The sequence below is a fragment of the Hyla sarda genome, chromosome 7 (assembly GCF_029499605.1).
Source record: "Hyla sarda isolate aHylSar1 chromosome 7, aHylSar1.hap1, whole genome shotgun sequence".
In the NCBI taxonomy this organism is placed as follows: domain Eukaryota; kingdom Metazoa; phylum Chordata; class Amphibia; order Anura; family Hylidae; genus Hyla; species Hyla sarda.
In genome coordinates, this window is record NC_079195.1 from 209,369,016 (window position 1) to 209,388,291 (window position 19,276).

General features: G+C 41.7%; 1 protein-coding gene across 2 annotated transcripts in view; it reads left to right on the forward strand.

Annotated features, from left to right (window-relative positions):
• The window catches only part of COL24A1 (collagen type XXIV alpha 1 chain), a 294,542-nt gene that overhangs the window by 92,323 nt on the left and 182,943 nt on the right, over positions 1 to 19,276 (forward strand). For both annotated transcript variants that reach the window (XR_008846625.1, XM_056532502.1), the window contains exon 6: positions 15,612 to 15,665. Coding sequence is in view for 1 of the 2 variants with exons in the window: in XM_056532502.1 (XP_056388477.1) it covers positions 15,612 to 15,665 (54 nt within the window). In the remaining variant the exon portion in view is untranslated. The remainder of the gene's footprint in view (positions 1 to 15,611; positions 15,666 to 19,276) is intronic.

Consider the following 19,276-nt stretch of genomic DNA (forward strand, 5'->3'; position numbering starts at 1 on the left):
TGATATGGGACAGAGGTGTCAGCAGAGAGCACTGTGGTCAGACTGGAAAGAACTACATAACTTCCTCTGTAGCATACAGCAGCTGAAGGATTAAGATTTTGATATAAAAGTCATTTACAAAAACGTTTAACTTTGTGGCACCAGTTGATTTACGAAAAATAGTTTTCCACCATACACGAGTACCCATTTTAATAACCTTATGAATAGACGTAAACTGTCTCATTCACATAAATGGGAAATGTATCTGGACATTTGTGGCTTTTACAGAAGTCATTCTACAGGGAGGAGGAGGCTGATGTGTGAGGAACAGCTATTGTGTGTATCTCTGCTATCTATATACCTTTTTAGTGTACTCCTGTTTGTGATGTAAGGAAGAAACTCCTGGGAAGGGATCTGTACAGAGCAGGAAGTCTCAGCTTAGTTTTAGACCTAGCGGCCAGAATGGAAACTACAAGATTGCAACGTTTTCATAACATTTTAGAGCCTTGTCCTTTAAGTTTACATATATTACAATGATGTGCCAGGTCCTAAGAGGCTCTCTGTTCTTCCAGTCTCTGCTCTGAAACATTAAAGGGGTACTCCACTCCCCAGCGTTCGGAACATTTAGTTCCGAACGCTAGGTGCGGGCTTCGGCGGTCACCATGCCCCCTCGGGATGTCACACCCCGCCCCCTCAATGCAAGTCTATGGGAGGGGGCATGATGCTGGGGAGTGAAGTACCTCTTTAAAGCTGGAGGGGGAAGTTGATGTGTGAGCAACAGCTATTGTGTGTACCTCTATCTACTGGTGTCACCTTTCACTGTAGCCCTGTCTGTGATGATAAAAAGGTGACTGCTGGGAAATGATCTGTACAGAACAGGAAGTCTTGGATTAGTTTTAGCCTTAGTGGACAGAATGGAAACCGCAAGATTGCAGCATCATTTTAAAATATAGATAGTAAAATAAAACATTGGAAAAAAATTTTTTTTAAAATTCGGCTAACATAAAAACTTGATTTAAATAATATTTTATTTTGCGATTACTTATTCCCTTAAGGATACGGAATTTCTGTCCAGAATTTCGCTTCAGTCGGAAATTCTGGTGTAGCAGAAACCCATTGCTGGCAATGGGATTCCACTGCACAGGGCACACTACGGAATTTAACCCCTTAAGGACTCAGCGTTTTTCCGTTTTTGCATTTTCATTTTTTCCCTCTTCACCTTCTAAAAATCATAACGCTTTAAATTTTGCAGCAAAAAATCCATATGATGGCTTATTTTTTGTGCCACCAATTCTACTTTGCAGTGACATTAGTCATTTTACCAAAAAATCCACAGTGAAACGGAAAAAAAAATAATTGTGTGACAAAATTGAAGAAAAAATTTAATTTTCTAACTTTTGGGGGCATCTGTTTCTATGCAGTGCATTTTTCAGTAAAAATGACACCTTATTTTTATTCTGTAGGTCCATACGGTTAAAATGATACCCTACTTATATAGGTTGGATATTGTCGCACTTCTGGAAAAAAATCATAACTACATGCAGGAAAATGTATATGTTAAAAATTGTGCAGCCCTTACAGTAGATAGCCGCCCCAAAAGTGCCCCCTATTCAGAGAGTGCCCCTTTTAACTCCTGTAACAAGGTACAGAGGCTTTAGTAAACTAACATGTATATTTTAAGAAAGCCACCTGAATCATGTTCGGCAGTGACAGACATTTTATAGATCAGTAGTTTCCAAACTGTGGACCTCCAGCTGTTGCAAAACTACAACTCTCAGCATGTCCGGACAGCCAACGGCTGTCCGGGTATGCTGGGAGTTGTAGTTTTGCAACAGCTGGAGGTTCACAGTTTGGAATGGAATGATTGATAAATGACATGTCACGTTCAGATAATCTTATCAGGACTATTCAATTAACAGAACATAGTGAATTTGTAAAGAATGCTGACAAGAATTAGGGATCTGTGACTGCCCCAATGAGGTAATGGACGCTAAACAGTATCAGACATGGGGAAATTATTGATAAATGATAGCGCCATGTGAGGAACAACTGATGCGTTCCATGTGAGGGGCTGAATGATAAATGTTGCCTCATGTCAGGCAGCTAAGTAATGTCAGACATAGGAAGAAGGAGAATTGTGACTCCCACATGTGGAAACTCAGGTGTTGACTAGAGTTGAGCGAACTTACAGTAAATTGGCTCGTAGCGAACCTCGCAGCTCGACTGTTGATTATTTTAGTCTGCATAAATTAGTTCAGCTTTCCAAGGGCTCGAGTTGACTGGAAAAGGTGGATACAGACCTAGGAGACCTAAGGCTGGGTTCACATCACGTTTTTGCCATACTGTTTTCAATCCGTTTTTCTAAAGAAAACCGTATGGCAAAAAAACGGATGGAACAGTATCGGAAAAAGTAAACCGTATGCGTTTTTAAACAGTATACTGTTTTTAAAAGTGCATACAGTTCCGTCAGTTTTTATAGAAAAAAAACCCATAAGTTTTTGAAAATTTTGTCCATTTTTAAAGGGAGTGGTCATGGGTGGGGACTTTAGGATTCCAATGCGCATGTGAAAAGTAAAAACGTATACGTTTTTCCCGTATGGAACAGTATACATGTGCGTTTCCCATTGACGTCCATGTTAAAAAAAAACGTATGCGGTTGCAGTACGGTTTTTAAACCGGAGACAAAATCGTGATCGACCACGGTTTTGACTCCGGTTTAAAAACCGTACTGCAACCGCATACGTTTTTTTTTTTTTTTTACATGGACGTCAATGGGAAACGCACATGTATACGGTTCCATACGGGAAAAACGTATACGTTTTTACTTTGCACATGCGCATTTGAATCCTAAAGTCCCCATCCGAGACCCCTCCCATTAAAAATAGACAAAATTTTCAAAAACATATGGGTTTTTTTTCTATAAAAACTGACGAAACTGTATGCACTTTTAAAAACAGTATACTGTTTAAAAACGCATACGGTTTACTTTTTCCCATACTGTTCCATCCGTTTTTTTGCCATATGGTTTTCTTTAGAAAAACGGATAGAAAACAGTATCGCAAAAACGTGATGTGAACCCAGACTGTCATCCCGGACTTTTCCAGGCAACCAGAGCCCTTGAAAAGCTAAACTAATTTACTCAGACTAAAGTAATTAAAATCTGTTTGGAGAAAAAAGGAGAGACCGATACCGGCGCCTAGTGCATTACGAAGAGCAATATAGGTACGAAGAGCAATAGGTCAGGGGGTTGGCCCAGAGACCATATGGGTGGCTGCTCACCTTTGGTATGAAATAAACAAGCCTGTCGCCCCAGTGAAAATGGGGTACTTGTAAGGATATAGCCGCTGCTTGCCTCTTAGGTAGAGTTGCAGGATCCAGCAATGCTGCTGGCCTGGATGCAATGGAGGAAGAGACCGAAGAAAAAAAACCTTTAGTGCTGGTGCTGCGGCTCCCTCAAATGAAGAGGATGGACAAGGAGATATTCATATATAAGGTTAACAGTGGAACCACTTTTATTAAATAAATAAAATAATAAACAGGCGATGACGCGTTTCGGAAGGTGCCCTCCCTTCCTCAGATCAGGATCTGAGGAAGGGAGGGCACCTCCCAAAATGCGTCATCACCTGTTTTTTTTAATTAAATTAATTTAATAAAAGTGGTTCCACTGTTAACCTTATATATGAATATCTCCTTGTCCATACTCTTCATTTGAGGGAGCCGCAGCGCCAGCACTAAAGGTTTTTTTTTCTTCGGTCTCTTCCTCTAAAGTAATTAAAGGGGTATTCCAGGAAAAAACTTTTTTTTATATATCAATTGGCTCCAGAAAGTTAAACAGATTTGTAAATTACTTCTATTAAAAAATCTTATTCCTTTCAGTACTTATGAGCTGCTAAAGTTGAGTTGTTCTTTTCCGGCTAAGTGCACTCTGATGACACCTGTCTCGGGAACTGTCCAGAGTAGAAGCAAATCCCCATAGCAAACCTCTTCTACTCTGTGCAGTTCCCGAGACAAGCAGAGATGTCAGCAGAGAGCACTGTTGCCAGACAGAACAGAACAACTCAACTTCAGCAGCTGACAATTAATGGAAGGATTAAGATTTTTCAATAGAAGTAATTTACAAATCTGTTTAACTTTCTGGAGCCAGTTGATATATAATTTTTTTTTTTCCTGGAATACCCCTTTAACAGCCGAGCTGCGAGGTTCGGTACGAGCCAATTTACTGTAAGGCTGCTTTCACACTATAAAATGTATCCGTTTTAAAGATCCGTTCAATGTTCCATTATAAAAACCCTGAAAATCGGACGTTAGAAAATCCCATTATAGTCTATGGGATTTTTACTTTATCCTTTTTAACCCGTTATAGCCCGATATTAATAACGGACCTTATTTTGTGACGGAAGATAGTAACAGGAGAATTAGCGCATGCACTATTTCTTCCGTTCATTCTCCCGTCACAAAATAACGTCCGTTATTAATAACAGGTTAAAACGGATAAAGTAAAAATCCCATAGACTATAATGGGATTTTCTAATGTCTGATTTTCAGGGTTTTTATTACGAAACATTGAATGGATCTTTAAAACGGATACATTTTATAGTGTGAAAGCAGCCTAAGTTCGCTCAACTCTAGTGTTGACAATTGCACAAATCACAGAGAAAAAAAAGAAAGTAAGGTTTGTGCGAAACGGCAGAATCACTGAAAACCAAGCCCTAAAAAAAAATAAAAAAATAAAAATAGCTTTTATTAAATACAATTACAAAAACATTGGTCTCAGCCATTCGCACCGCTATGCCATCAAGAAAAATGCTGCTGCAAATATAAAAAAAACATAAACATTCTATTGCATTCAAGTTTTTTCTGATTACAGTCAGGGCACACAAAACAAAATAAAAAAAAAATAAAATAAAAAATGGACTGTGTTCATTGTTACTTCATATTTGCCTACTCTCCTGGACCGTCTGTGAGTCTGTAGAAACATGTAATATCCTCTGGAAAGACAAATCTCCAAACTACAGCGGAAATTCATATGAACGGCATATGTTTGCTATGGGGATTTCCTTTTACTCTGAACAGTTCCTAAAATGGACAGAAATGTCAGCAGAGAGCACTGTGCTCGTGATGTCAGCAGAGAGCTCTGTGTTTCCAACGGAAAATAATTTCCACTGTAGTATTCAGCAGCTAATAAGTACAGGAAGGATTAAGATTTTTTAATAAAAGTAATTTACAAATCTGTTTAACTTTCTGGCACCAGTTGATTTAAAAAAAAAAAAAAAAGTTTTTCACTGGAGTACCCCTTTAAAGGGGTACTCCACTGGAAGACTCTAAGACACGGCCAAGGTAAAGGTGATGATATCAGTGTACGACATTTTTTCTAACCTGTCTCTATTTTCTGATTGTAATTTCTTTTTATTTCAATTTTTGTACATTATTATGGGAGCAGCAACCATTTTGCCTTATGGATAGACTTAAAGGGGTACTCCAGTGGAAAACTATTTTTTTTTAATCAACTGGTGCCAGAAAGTTAAACAGATTTGTAAATGACTTCTATTTAAAAATCTTAATCCTTCCATTACTTATCAGCTGCTGTATAATACAGAGGAAGTTCTTTTCTTTTTGAATTTCTTTTGTCTGACCACAGTGCTCTCTGCTGACACCTCTGTCCATGTCAGGAACTGTCCAGAGTAGAAGCAAATCCCCATAGCAAACCTTTCCTGCTCCGGACAGTTCCTGACATGGAAAGAGGTGTCAGCAGAGAGCACAGTGGTCAGACAGAAAAGAAATTCAAAAAGAAAAGAACTTCCTCTGGAGCATACAGCAGCTGATAAGTACTGGAAGGATTAAGATTTTTAAATAGAAGTAAATTACAAATCTGTTTAACTTTCTGGCACCAGTTGATTTAAATTTTTTTTTTTTCCATCGGAGTACCCCTTTAAGGGTGGCACATTGCGTTACAGTATGGATACCTATAGGTGGCAGTAGAGAGACAGTTTTCTTCTTTCTGCATTTCTCTTTCAGGCTAAGTTTCCACACGCTTTTTTTTTAAAGAAAACTTCTACTGCAGTTTTTGACCCACAGTCAGAAGTGGATCCGGCAGGAGGGAAGAGTCCTTCCTTTATATTTACCATTCCCTTTGAATACACTTCTGGCTTTGACTTAAAAACAGCAGTGACAATTTAAAAAAAACAAAAAACACCAGGACAAACCTGTGTGGAAACCTAGCCCTACTCTCCCGAGCGCACACCTCTAGTTTCCTGGCCTTCCGGCTGCTGATTGCTTTGAGACATTTTTGCTGGTTACTATGAGTTATATGGCCAGATGTCCTGGCTGTACTACACAGCACACGTCTGATTATTTATTCTTTTTGTCACTGTGCATTCACTTTTTACATGTGTTTTTCCACAAGGATCTTTTAGGATGTCCCTCCTGGAGGTCTAGGGGTGGTGTATGTGGCCACCAGGTTCCTAAACTCCCTGCAACCCCTAGTCCCTGTTTTTTTTACAGGGATGCCAAACAATTGTGATTTTTATCTAAAACCCTTTTTGCCGACTAGATGGATGCCGGGAGCAATGTTGGACCTCCCTGAGCTTCGGTGGAGGAGGAACAGGGGTTATCCAGAAAAAAACTTATATATATATATATATATATATATATATATATATATATATATATATATATGTGTATATATATATATATATATATATCAACTGGCTCCAGAAAGTTAAACAGATTTGTAAATTATTTCTATTAAAAAATCTTAATCCTTTCAGTACTTATGATCTGCTGAAGTTGAGTTGTTCTTTTCTGTCTAAATGCTCTCTGATGACACCTGTCTCGGGTACTGTCCAGAGTAGAAGCGAATCCCCATAGCAACCCTCTTCTACTCTGTGCAGTTCCCCAGACAAGCAGAGATGTCAGCAGAGAGCACTGTTGCCAGACAGAAAACAACAACTCAACTTCAGCAGCTGATCATTATTGAAAGGATTAAGATTTTTTAAAGGGTACCTCTCATCAAATAAACTTTTGATATATTTTAGATTAATGAATGTTGAATAACTTTCCAATAGCATGTTAATGAAAAATATGCTTCTTTCTATTGTATTTTTCCCGATCAGTCCTGTCAGCAAGCATTTCTGACTCATGCTGGAGTCCTAAACACTCAGAGCTGCCAGCCTGCTTTGTTCACAGCCAAACATGCTGTGAACAAAGCAGGCTGGCAGCTCTGAGTGTTCTCCTTTGTGAACAAAGCAGACTGGCAGCTCGTAGTGTTTTGGACTCCAGCATGAGTCTGAAATGCTTGCTGCCAGGACTGGTAGGGAGACCCCTAGTGGTCATTTCTTCAAAGTGGAAAATTAAATAGAAAGAAGCATATTTTTTAATAACCTGCAATTGTGAAGTTATTCTGCATACATTAATCTATAATATATCAAAAGTTTTTTTGGTGAGAGGTACCCTTTAATAGAACTAATTTACAAATCTGTTTAACTTACTGGAGCCAGTTGATATATAAAAAAAAAAAAAAAAGTTTTTAAGCTTGGACCTTTGCAGATTCCTTTTGGCCTGGAGATAAAAGGAAGGTTGCTGCGGGCCCCGAGGGCTTTCCAAAGACTTCATCCTTGTGCACTTTTTTGTGTACCTGGGTGATAGAGCACTGCCTCAGCTCTTTATAAAAATAAAATAGCTATGTTGGTTAAAGGGGAGCTCTGCCCCTAGACATCTTATTCCCTATCCAAAGAATAAGGGATAAGATGTCTGATCACGGGGGTCCCGCAGCTGGGACCCACCGTGATCTCCGCGCAGCACCCAGCATTCATTTAGAGCGATTTCACAACCACGCCCCCTCGTGACATCACCCCACACACCCTCAATGCAAGTCTATGGGAGGGGGCGTGGTGGTCATCACGCTCCCTCCCATAGACTTGCATTGAGGGGGCGTGGTGTGACTTCACGACACCCGCTCTAAGCGTTCGGAACAAAATGTTCCAAACGTTGTGGTAGCGGAGTACTCCTTTAATAGCCCTAGTCATGTTACAAGGCTCCTAATGGGCGGAACTTACCGGTTTCTTACCTATTGGTGTCTCAAGACACATTTTTTCTCCTTCTGGCGGAGAGCTAGTTTGCATATTTTTTCCCATAGGGCATTGCTTGCTAGAATTTGTACACTAGGTGGATTTCTTCAATAAGAACTGCTACCTCATCCTCAGTAGTGATTAGCGGCATTGGCCATATTAGAATTCGCGATATTTCGCGAATATATAGACGAATATTCGTTCTATATTCACGAATTTTGCATATTCGCATATTTGCGTATTCGAGGAAGAAAACAGTGAGGGGGGTGGGGATGTTGTTGATAACCTCTGACAAGTGTATTTGCATCATTCTAATTGGCCCACAAGTTAAAAGAAGGAATATGCGGGGAAAAAAGCGAATATTCATAATTTCGAATATATAGCGAATATATTCGCAATACAGTGGTCCCTCAATATACGATGGTAATCCGTTACAAATGGACCATCGTTTGTTGAAACCATCGCATGTTGAGGGATCCGTGCAATGTAAAGTATAGGACAGTGGTCTACAACCTGTGGACCTCCAGATGTTGCAAAACTACAACACCCAGCATGCCCGGACAGCCAACGGCTGTCCGGGCATGCTGGGTGTTGTAGTTTTGTAACATCTGGAGGTCCGCAGGTTGTAGACCACTGTTAGAGGAAGTTGTACTCATGTGTCCCCGCCGCTCCAGACCGTCACCGCTCGTCAACGCTGCCCTGGATGTCGCCTTCCATCGCTGTCGCAGCGTCCCCGGGGTGTCCCCGACGCTCCGGCAAGGCCTCTGCTTCCCCGGCATCCGCGCTCTCCGTTGCCGCCATCACGTCGCTACACACGCCGCTCCTATTGGATGACAAGACGGCGTGCGCAGCGACGTGATGACGACGATGGAGAGCGCCGACGATGCAGGGGATCCTGAAGAGGACACGCCGGAGCCCCGAGGACAGGTAAGTGATCGTCAGCGCACCAGACGGGGCACCGTAAACAGCTATCCGGTGGCAGCTGAAGCAGTCTACGCTGCCGGATAGCCGTTTATGTGATGGCCCCGACATAAAAAAGCATTGTATGTTGATGCTGCCTTCAACATGCGATGGCCTCTAAGAGTGATCGTATGTTTAAATTATCGTATGTCGGGGGGGTCACTGTATTTGTGAATTTGCAATATTCGCGATAAAAATTTGAGATTAGAATATTCGCGCTCAACACTACTCATGAAAAAAATGAGAAAAATGGTGCTAAAGCTTTATGTATTTCAAAGTTTCCCACGTAAAGAGTGATGACGGAAATGTGGAGATTGAGTGACTGGTAAATCATGTCTTGTGGGAAGTGTTCTTGAGTGAGGAATAAGTGATGGATTGCGTGTGAGGAAAACATGGGTCAATAGGGGGCTGCGTGAAGGAGGAACTGATAAGCCGGAGTGCCCCCTCATTGCACACTACAGAAAAACCCATCAGTTTGCAAGGAATAAGACCTAATCCGATCTGGAAACAGACAGTGACTTTGTTGTGGTTTATTAGACATATGTCTTCATTTCATTCACTGAAACAGGGCCAGTCATAGTAAAAAGCTTTGAAGTGAAGTAATTGTGTTGTCTGGGTATTGGAGAGCAGCGTGTCACATGTGCTTGTAAGCGTACACCGAGCATATGTTACACAGCCATAACAAAGCTCCAAAAAGCTCTTATACAAAAGAGAGAAAAATAATAGAACCTAACATAAAATGTTTCCTATTTAAACGGGCACAGCTGGATGTGTTTTAAGATTAATCCACTAAATAAAAGGATGAAACCCTTCGCTTATGTTATAGTGCCTTATAATCAAACACAGGTATAATTAGAGCTTCTTACATAAGGTGGGGTGCGAACGCTTGACATTTTTACAATCTATCTCTTGACAATTGTAGGTAAGTGGCTACTTCTGGGCAGTGCTTTCGTTACAGGTTTAAAGTACCATTTGGAGCAGCATAGTCTGTTATTAGAAAATAATGTGTATTGCCTTTTGCTTACCTCTTTGCATGGGATAGGCCCCACTTTGGTTTACAAATATACAATGATGTGGTTTCTGTAATGCAGCCTGCATTTTCCAGGAATCCTCTGGCTGAGGCTAAGGTGTTTAATCACTCCAGCTGGTCATATCATCAAGTTGCTTGTCCTGCAGGTCACTAAGGTGAACACATTAGACTCATAAGTGGTTAAAGGGGTACTCCGCCCCTAGACATCTTATCCCCTATCCAAAGGATAGGGGATAAGATGTCAGATTGCGGGGGTCCCGCCGCTGGGGACCCCCGGGATCTCGGCTGCAGGACCCACCTTTTGCGGCTTCCGCAAATACTGGAGGCTTCGGCTCCCGACCACGGTGACGTGAGATTGCGACGTCACGCCCCGCCCCTCAATGCAAGTCTATAGGGGGCGGAGCTGTGATCGACAGTAATCATGCTCCGGGGACTGAGTTTAACGGGGACGGCGTGCAAGATCACGGGGGTACGCAGCGGCGGGACCCCCGCGATCAGCCATCTTATTCCCTATCCTTTGGATAGGGGATATGATGTCTAAGCGCTGGAGTACCCCTTTAAGTTCAGTTCACACAGTGCAGTTTCATGGTATTTTCGTATTCAGAGTTCACTTTTAGAGAAATAGTGCCACAATTGAGGTGTTTTAATAGACATGAAGCCTTTAGGCTGTGTTCACATGTTGAACCTTTACTGCATTTTTTCAAAAATTTTTACAGCATTTTGGCAGTTTTTGCTGCGTTTTAAGAAAAGTTTTTTTTTGGTAAAGATGACAAATTTATTGGGTATGTTTAAAGGGTATTATGCAGACATTCAGTTCAGCAAAGCTGAATGTAAGCCCCATTGACTTCAATGGGATTCCGCCACGGAATTCCACAAGATTCTGTTGTCTGAATGGGACTGCGGAATCCCATTGAAATCAATAGGCAGTACATTACTGACATCCTGTTGCGACCATTAAAGAGTACGTGTCATGATGCTTTAGAATCCTCCCAGTTCACTGCCCCCATCATGATAATCACATTCACCATGAATTGCCGACCTTACAAATGCACTTTGGCCAAATGACCACAAACTCCCACAGATACACTATCCAAAATCTTGTGGGAAAAAGCCTTCCGAAAAGAGCGGAGGTTGCTTGAGTTGCCCATGGAGCCCATGTTTCCGAAACGGGATGTCCAACCAGCTCCTGTAGGTGTGATGGTCAGGTGTCCGCTTACTTTCGGTCACTTAGTGGATATTTTTGTAAGTGTGGGGCTTTCAGCTCTCTCATCTGTAGACCGCTAATGTGCTGCGCTCTCGTTCCACATAGTAGCTTGTAATTTGGGATGATTATATGTACAAGTTGCTCTTCAGCCTAAACAGAGCTATGTTTGAACCAGCCATGAGATAGTCTGGTATTTATGGTGGTTTATGATTGCAGAGTGCGGAAAAAAGCAAGGGGAGGAATAGGTTTGGGGAACGTTCCAAACCAAACAAATGGCTTGCAATAAACCTGACAGTATTCTAGAATTTTTCCTAGAAACTTATCGTGTAAAGATTTCTCAGGTAATGTACTCAGAGCTATGGAAACAATGGGGAAGATTTATCAAAACCTGTCCAGAGGTAAAGTTGCCGAGTTTCCCATAGCAACCAATCAGATCGCTTCTTTCATTTTTGAAAAGGCCTCTAAAAATGAAGGAAACAATCTGATTGGTTGCTATGGGCAACTCAGCAACTTTTCCTCAGCACGGGTTTTGATAAATCTCCCCCTATGTTTTAGGCTGGATTCACACCACCTTTTTGCAATACAGTTCCTGTATCAGGTTTTTGATTAAAAAAAAACGGATTCCTCAAAACCAAACTAAACTGTATCAAAACGTGTGTACAAATTTTTATCTGTATACGGTTTGAAAAATGATGTCCGGTTGCATCCGTTTTTTAAGAAAAATCTGTATACGTTTTTAACTTTTCACTCCATGATGAATAAAGTTTCACTTGTTTGATTGAAATTCCAAGAAAAAAAAACTGTGCAAAGTCAAAAACCGTATGGTGAAAACCAGATACGGTTCTGTACGGTTCCCATTGACTCCCATGTTAAAAAAAAAAAAAACATATAAAGTTTAATACGGTTTTTCACCCGGACCAAAATCCGTGGTAGGCCACGGTTTTCTGTCCGGAAAAAAATAAAAGTAAAAAAACGTATGGTTTGAAAAACGGAGACATCCGTATACATTATGGTCCATATGGTTTTGAATGGGAAGTGTCTATGGGCTGGGTTTTCTGTACGGTTGCATACGTTTTTTTTTTTATGAAACCATATAGTAAAATCGTGGTGTGAACCCACCCTTAGAGAGAGTCTTTCAGCAGGTCCATACTATAGTCCAGTGGTCTCCACACTGTAGACCTCCAGATGTTGCAAAACTACAACTCCCAGCATGCCCGGACAGCCAACGGCTGTCCGGGTATGCAGGGAGTTGTAGTTTAGCAACATCTGGAGGTCCACAGTTTTAAGACCACTGATACAGGGCATCAAGTTGTAAAGTGCGGTGACCATGTGAGGTCAAGTTGGGTGCAGATGAACTAAAGTGGCGAGCTCAGACTCCTAACCCGAACCGGAACTTCAACCGTTGGCTGTCTGGGCATGCTGGGAGTTGTAGTTTAGCAACATGTCCACAGTTTCAAGACCACTGTCATAGTGGATCTGCTTTGTATACAGGGCGTTATGTCCTCTCTAGGGACTGTCAGCTTGCTGGTGGGCAGTAGTTTAGCATGCTTAAAGGGGTACTCCGGTGTAAAATAAATGTTTTCAAATCAACTGGTACCAGAAAGTTATACAGATTTGTAAATTACTTCTATAAAAAAATATTAATCCTTCCAGCACTTTTCAGCTGCTGTATGCTCCAGAGAAAGTTGTGTAGTTCTTTCAAGTCCGACCACAGTGCTCTCTGCTGGCACCTCTGTCCATGTCAGGAACTGTCCAGAGCAGGAGCAAATCCCAGCAAACCTCTCCTGCTCTGGACAGTTCCTTACACGAACAGAGGTGGCAGCAGAGAGCACTGTGGTCAGACTGGAAAAAAACGACACAACTTCCTCTGGAGCATACAGCAGCTGATAAGTACTGGAAGGATTAAGATTTTTAAATAGAAATAATTTACAAATCTGTATAACTTTCCGGCACCAATTGATTTGAAAACATTTGTTTTCCACTGGCGTACCCCTTTAAAAGGGTGCTCGAGAAAAAAAAAGGATTGGTTATAAATGTCTGATCGCGGGGCATCAAACCGCTGGGCCCCCTTGCAATCTCTTAAATGGGGCCCAGCTCTCTGAGAGGAGTGTATGCTGAAGAGGGCACTTGCTTCATTAATTTCTATTGGAGTGCCGGAGACGCTCGAGTACAGCACTTGAGTCTCCTCGGTAGATAGGGGATAAGTTGTTCTTCACTAGGCCACCCTTTAAAGATCTGTAGAACCATTGTGGGGGTTCCGGGTTTTGCAGTTGTAAATCATTATTGTGGTAGGAGGGTGTGATGAGGGCAGATTTTGTTACCTTAGGGGCAGATGGCATTAACCCCTTGTATTCGTGATGCCAGGGCGTGGTTTAGCCTAAAACCACCTGAAGGTATACCACTGGATCCCGGGCTAGGCACGGGGGCAATAAAGACTCCAACGCCAAGTTACGGACAACGGTAGCTTTACTGAGGGTAGACAGATGGTAAAGTCTATACAGTTCAGCCAGGGCCCACGGAGTTGACCAGTGATGCAGAGACCTTAAGGGCTTGCTGGGACTTGTAGTAGGACTGGACAATTGAGCGCAGACCACGCTGACTTGACAGATGACAGGGACTGACTTGACTTGACTCATAAAGCTGTGACTTTATCTTACTTGACTTGATGGTGGCTGCAGGACTGGACTTTGAGGTCTCCAACACTCTGGACACACACACTAGACAAGACTGCACTGGACCTCAGCAGTAAGCAAGAGCTCAAAGAGAGAGAAGCTCCACCCAGGGCTTATATGGGGGAGACTAGCAGGGAGCCCATAGGTCACTCTTGGGGTCACCTGGTCACTGGTACTGTTGTAGGAATCCAGACTTGTAATAATTCGGGCTCAGTGGTGCCTGCCCGGGATAGCGAATTTGCAATAGTTGGAAAAACACAGACAGAGTCAGTGATCCTGCAACGCGGTTCTCCCACCAGCTTCAGGAAGAATCCCCCTTACTAGTGTGGTTTATGTTTATTTATACCTAACAAAAGGGAGGGTTTACAAAGCCCCTACCACATACAGTACAAAGCTACGCCTATACATACAGTCAGCATTAGGTTACAAGATATGACACACCTCCATGTGCCATCAATAACCACCGCATCTGCAGCTATGGTGACCAGTTGACAACACCTGAACCTACGCCATATCGCACAATGGCCCTTATTTACTATTCTAAACCCTTGTTTTGTCAGGTTTTTTTGGCGCATCTTTGTCTGCGACACGATGCAAAAAATTTTCCCTACGGACCCGATGTGGATTCTCCCAAACCCTAATAAGGGGCGTAACCCGACATTTCTGAGCTTTCCCACATATTTATAAAGGTTTCCAACCCAAATTTGTTGAATTGTTGTGGATTTTTTCCCAACAACTCAGAGGAGTTGGAAACCAAAACCAACAAAACCCACGTGCGACAAACAGGAGGCGACATAATAATAAATACCAGGGGGAAAAAACAGTCGGGTAAGAAAGCAAGATAGACTTACAACCCGATTTTCTAAGTAAATGAGGGCCAATATGTAGGCAATGTGACAACTTAATATTTCCACGACAGTACCTCCTGGGTAACAATCACATAACATAACTCTTAAAGATACAACACATTTTATAATACAATACACTGCAGAACATATGTACAGGGGGGAAGCAGGTACAAGGGGCCCCGGGGACACTGAAGGAGGCTGCCTGACAGGACAGCAAGAGTACGGGGCAACATCTCCCATACTGGGCCACCACAATATATTTTATCAGGACCCACCATCTGTCATGTATTATGGATGTAAGTTTTATCGAAATACACTTGTGTATACATAGATCAGGTTGTCATGGTTACCCTGGGCTAATGGTGTATGGTTGTACAGAGGGGCAGTGAAATGGGGGCAGATATATATAAAGTTGTCTGACGGGATCTACATTGTTTATCTTTGGTAGAAGAATTATTCTTGGAAGCGAAAGATCTTATCGCACATGATACAGTTATATTGAGCGCCGGCAGCTGTTAGAAATGTGCAAGATTAGAATAAGCGGGGGAAATGTATGAAAGCTTGTGTAGAGGAAGAGTGGTGCAGCTGCCCATAGTGACCAATCAGATCGTTTCTTTCATTTTTCTGAGGTCTTTTTTTTTTTTTTTTTTATAAATGAAAGAAGCAATCTGATTGGTTGCTATGGGCAGCTGCACCACTCTTCCTCTACACAGGTTTTGATAAATCTAACCCAATACCTCTATGTTTTTCTATAATTATATTGCTTGCACTTCTATAAAAAGAAAAAACACAAAATTATAAAGTTTTGTTGTGTTACCTGTATTTACTGAGAGCTTTTCTTCTCTTCAACAGGGCCCAAAAGGAGATCCAGGATTGTCACCGGGGCAAGCACCACCTGGCCCAAAGGTACTATAATCCGATTGTTATATTCTAGTAAGGCTCTGCATACATAGCGTTGGAGCCTTCTATCAGAGGTATATCTATAATGACAATATACAGTGGGGATCAAAAGTTTGGGCACCCAAGGTAAAAATTTGTATTAATGTGCATAAAGAAGCCAAGGAAAGATGGAAAAATCTCCAAAAGGCATCAAATTACAGATTAGACATTTTTATAATATGTCAACAAAAATTAGATTTTATTTCCATCATTTACACTTTCAAAATAACAGAAAACAAAAAAATGGCGTCTGTAAAAGTTTGGGCACCCTGCAGAATTTATAGCATGCACTGCCCCCTTTGCAAAGCTGAGACCTGCCAGTGTCATGGATTGTTCTCAATCATCATCTGGGAAGACCAGGTGATGTCAATCTCAAAGGTTTTAAATGCCCAAACTCATCTGACCTTGCCCCAACAATCAGCACCATGGGTTCTTCTAAGCAGTTGTCTAGAAATCTGAAACTGAAAATAGTTGAAGCTCACAAAGCTGGAGAAGGCTATAAGAAGATAGCAAAACGTTTTCAGATGTCAATATCCTCTGTTCGGAATGTAATTAAGAAATGGCAGTCATCAGGAACAGTGGAAGTTAAAAGCAAGATCTGGAAGAACAAGAAAAATATCAGACAGAACAGCTTGCAGGATTGTGAGAAAAACAATTCAAAACCCACATTTGACTGCACAATCCCTCCAGAAAGATCTGGCAGACACTGGAGTTGTGGTACACTATTCCACTATAAAGAGATACTTGTACAAATATGGTCTTCATGGAAGAGTCATCAGAAGAAAACCTCTTCTACGTCCTCACCACAAAAATCAGCATTTGAACTTTGCAAATGAACATATAGACAAGCCTGATGACAAGCTTGGAAACAAGCTCTGTCGACTGATGAGGTTAAAATTGAACTTTTTGGCCGGAATAAGCAAAGGTACATTTGGAGAAGAAGGGGAACAGAATTTAATGAAAAGTACCTCTGTCCAACCGTTAAGCATGGGGGTGGATCAATCATGCTTTAAGGTTGTATTGCAGCCAGTGGCACAGGGAACATCTCACGAGTAGAAGGAAAAATGGATTCAAGAAAATTTCAGCAAATTTTGGATGCTAACTTGAGGCCATCTGTGAAAAAACTGAAGTTAAAGAGAAGATGGCTTCTACAAATGGATAATGACCCTAAACACACCTCGAAATCCACGGGGGATTACATCAAGAGGCGTAATACAAATACAAATTTTTACCTGGGGTGCCCAAACTTTTGATCCCCACTGTATACCTGCACTGTAAGGGTGCATGCACACCACGTTTTTGCTATACAGTTCCCGTTCAAGTTAAAAACTGTACGGAACCATATAGCAAACCGTATGCGTTGACTGAACATTCTAAACCGTATGTCAAACGCATCATCCAGTTTAGTCCGTTTTGCGTCTCATACGGTTTTGTCCATTTTTTTTTCCCATACCCAAAACAGTAGACTACCAAGTTTTTTGGTCCGGGTGAAAAACCGTATTAAACCGTATACTTTTTTTTAAACATGGGAGTCAATGGGAACCGTACAGAACCGGACGTGCGTATGGTTCCATCCAGTTTGCACTATACGGTTTTTGACTTAGCACAGTTTTTTTTTTTCTTGGAATTTCAATCAAACAAGTGAAAATGTATTCAAAATGGAGTGAAAAGTTAAAAACGTATACAATTTTTCCTTAAAAAAACGGATGCAACCGGACATCATTTTTCAAACCGTTTTTAATTTTATACTGGCTGAAATTTGGTACACATGTTTTGATACAGTTATTGCTGCATTCACATCTCATTTTTGCAATACGGTTCCCGTATCAGGTTTTTTGTAACAAAACGTATGTCTCAAAACCAGACCGAACCGTATCCAACCGTGTACAACCGTATATACCTCTGTACGGTTTTAAACCGTATACGGTTTAAAAACGGATGTCCGGTTGCATACGGTTTAATACGTTTTTAGAAGAAAAAAACGGATACGGTTTTATGTTTGTCCTTAATTAAATAAAGTTCTTATAGTTCTATTTGTGGGAAGAACCTTTGGCATGTGCAAACTGCAAAACCGTATTGTGCAAACACGGATGAAACCGTACGCGCATACAGTTCTGTACGGTTCCCATTGACCACCATTTAAAAATAAAACAAAACGTATACGGGTTGTATCCGGTTTTTCACCCGGACATAAAACCGCAGTAGACTACGGTTTTGTGTACGGGAAAAAAACTGATAAAAACGTAATTGATGCAAAACGTACACAACCGGATGCTACGTTTGGTGTACGGTTTTCAATGACATGTCTATACATACGTTTTGCAATATGGTTCCATAAGGTTTTTACACTGAAACCTGAAACGGGAACCGCATTGCAACCGTATACTATGGTTTTAGGTCCGGTCACAAAATTCGATACGAGTCAAAAATGAGCCGACCGGAGTCACCGTTTGACTCCGGTCGGCTCATTTAAGGGAATGGAGTTCAGCGCTGGTCCGGCTGGGGTACGGGAGAGCCCGGTTTGCCCCTCCCCCAGCCGGATTCGGGACCCGTAGTGTAAAAACGAGATGTGAATGCAGCCTTATTCAGGTTTTGAGGAATCCATTTTTCATCAAAAACCTGATACGGGAACTGTATTGCAAAAACGTGGTGTGATTGCACCCTAAGTCTCAGACCTATTCCAGGCATATAGTGACATGTTGCATTATTTGTAATTATTGGGGGTCCAACTGCCAGGACCGATTGCCTCTTGTGAATGGAGCGGAGTGTAGCCACTCCATATACTGCTATGGTACTGATGGGGATCACTAAGATTACAAATAAATTCCATGGAGCTGTACAGAGATTGCCATCAGTCCCTGTCCCCACTAGGGCTCTCTCTGAACTCTGTAGGTCAGTGTTTTCCAACCAGAGTGCCTCCAGCTGTTGCAAAACTACAACTCCCAGCATGCCCGGACAGCCAAAGGCTGTCCGGGCAAGCTGGGAGTTGTAGTTTTGCAACAGCTGGAGGCACCCTGGTTGGGAAACACCACTGTAGGTAATGCACATTTTATAGGAAACCACACAAACACCGGGAGAACATACAAACCCTTGGGTTGAATTAGAGACCAAGACTCAACACTGCAAAGCAACCGTGCTGACTAGAGATGAGCGAACTTACAGTAAATTTGATTCGTCACGAACTTCTCGGCTCGGCAGTTGATGCCTTATCCTGCATAAATTAGTTCAGCTTTCAGGTGCTCCCGTGGGCTGGAAAAGGTGGATACAGTCCTAGGAAAGAGTCTCCTAGGACTGTATCCACCTTTTCCAGCCCACGGGAGCACCTAAAAGCTGAACTCATTTATGCAGAATAAGTCATCAACTGCCGAGCTGAGAAGTTCGTGACGAATCGAATTTACTGTACATTCGCTCATCTCTAGTGCTGACCACTGAGCTGTTGTGCGTTACTTGTTTCCTTTAAAGGGGTATTCCAGGGAAAAACATTTTTTTTATATATCAACTGGCTCCAGAAAGTTAAACAGATTTGTAAATTGCTTCCATTAAAAAATCTTAATCCTTCTAATAATTATCAGCTGCTG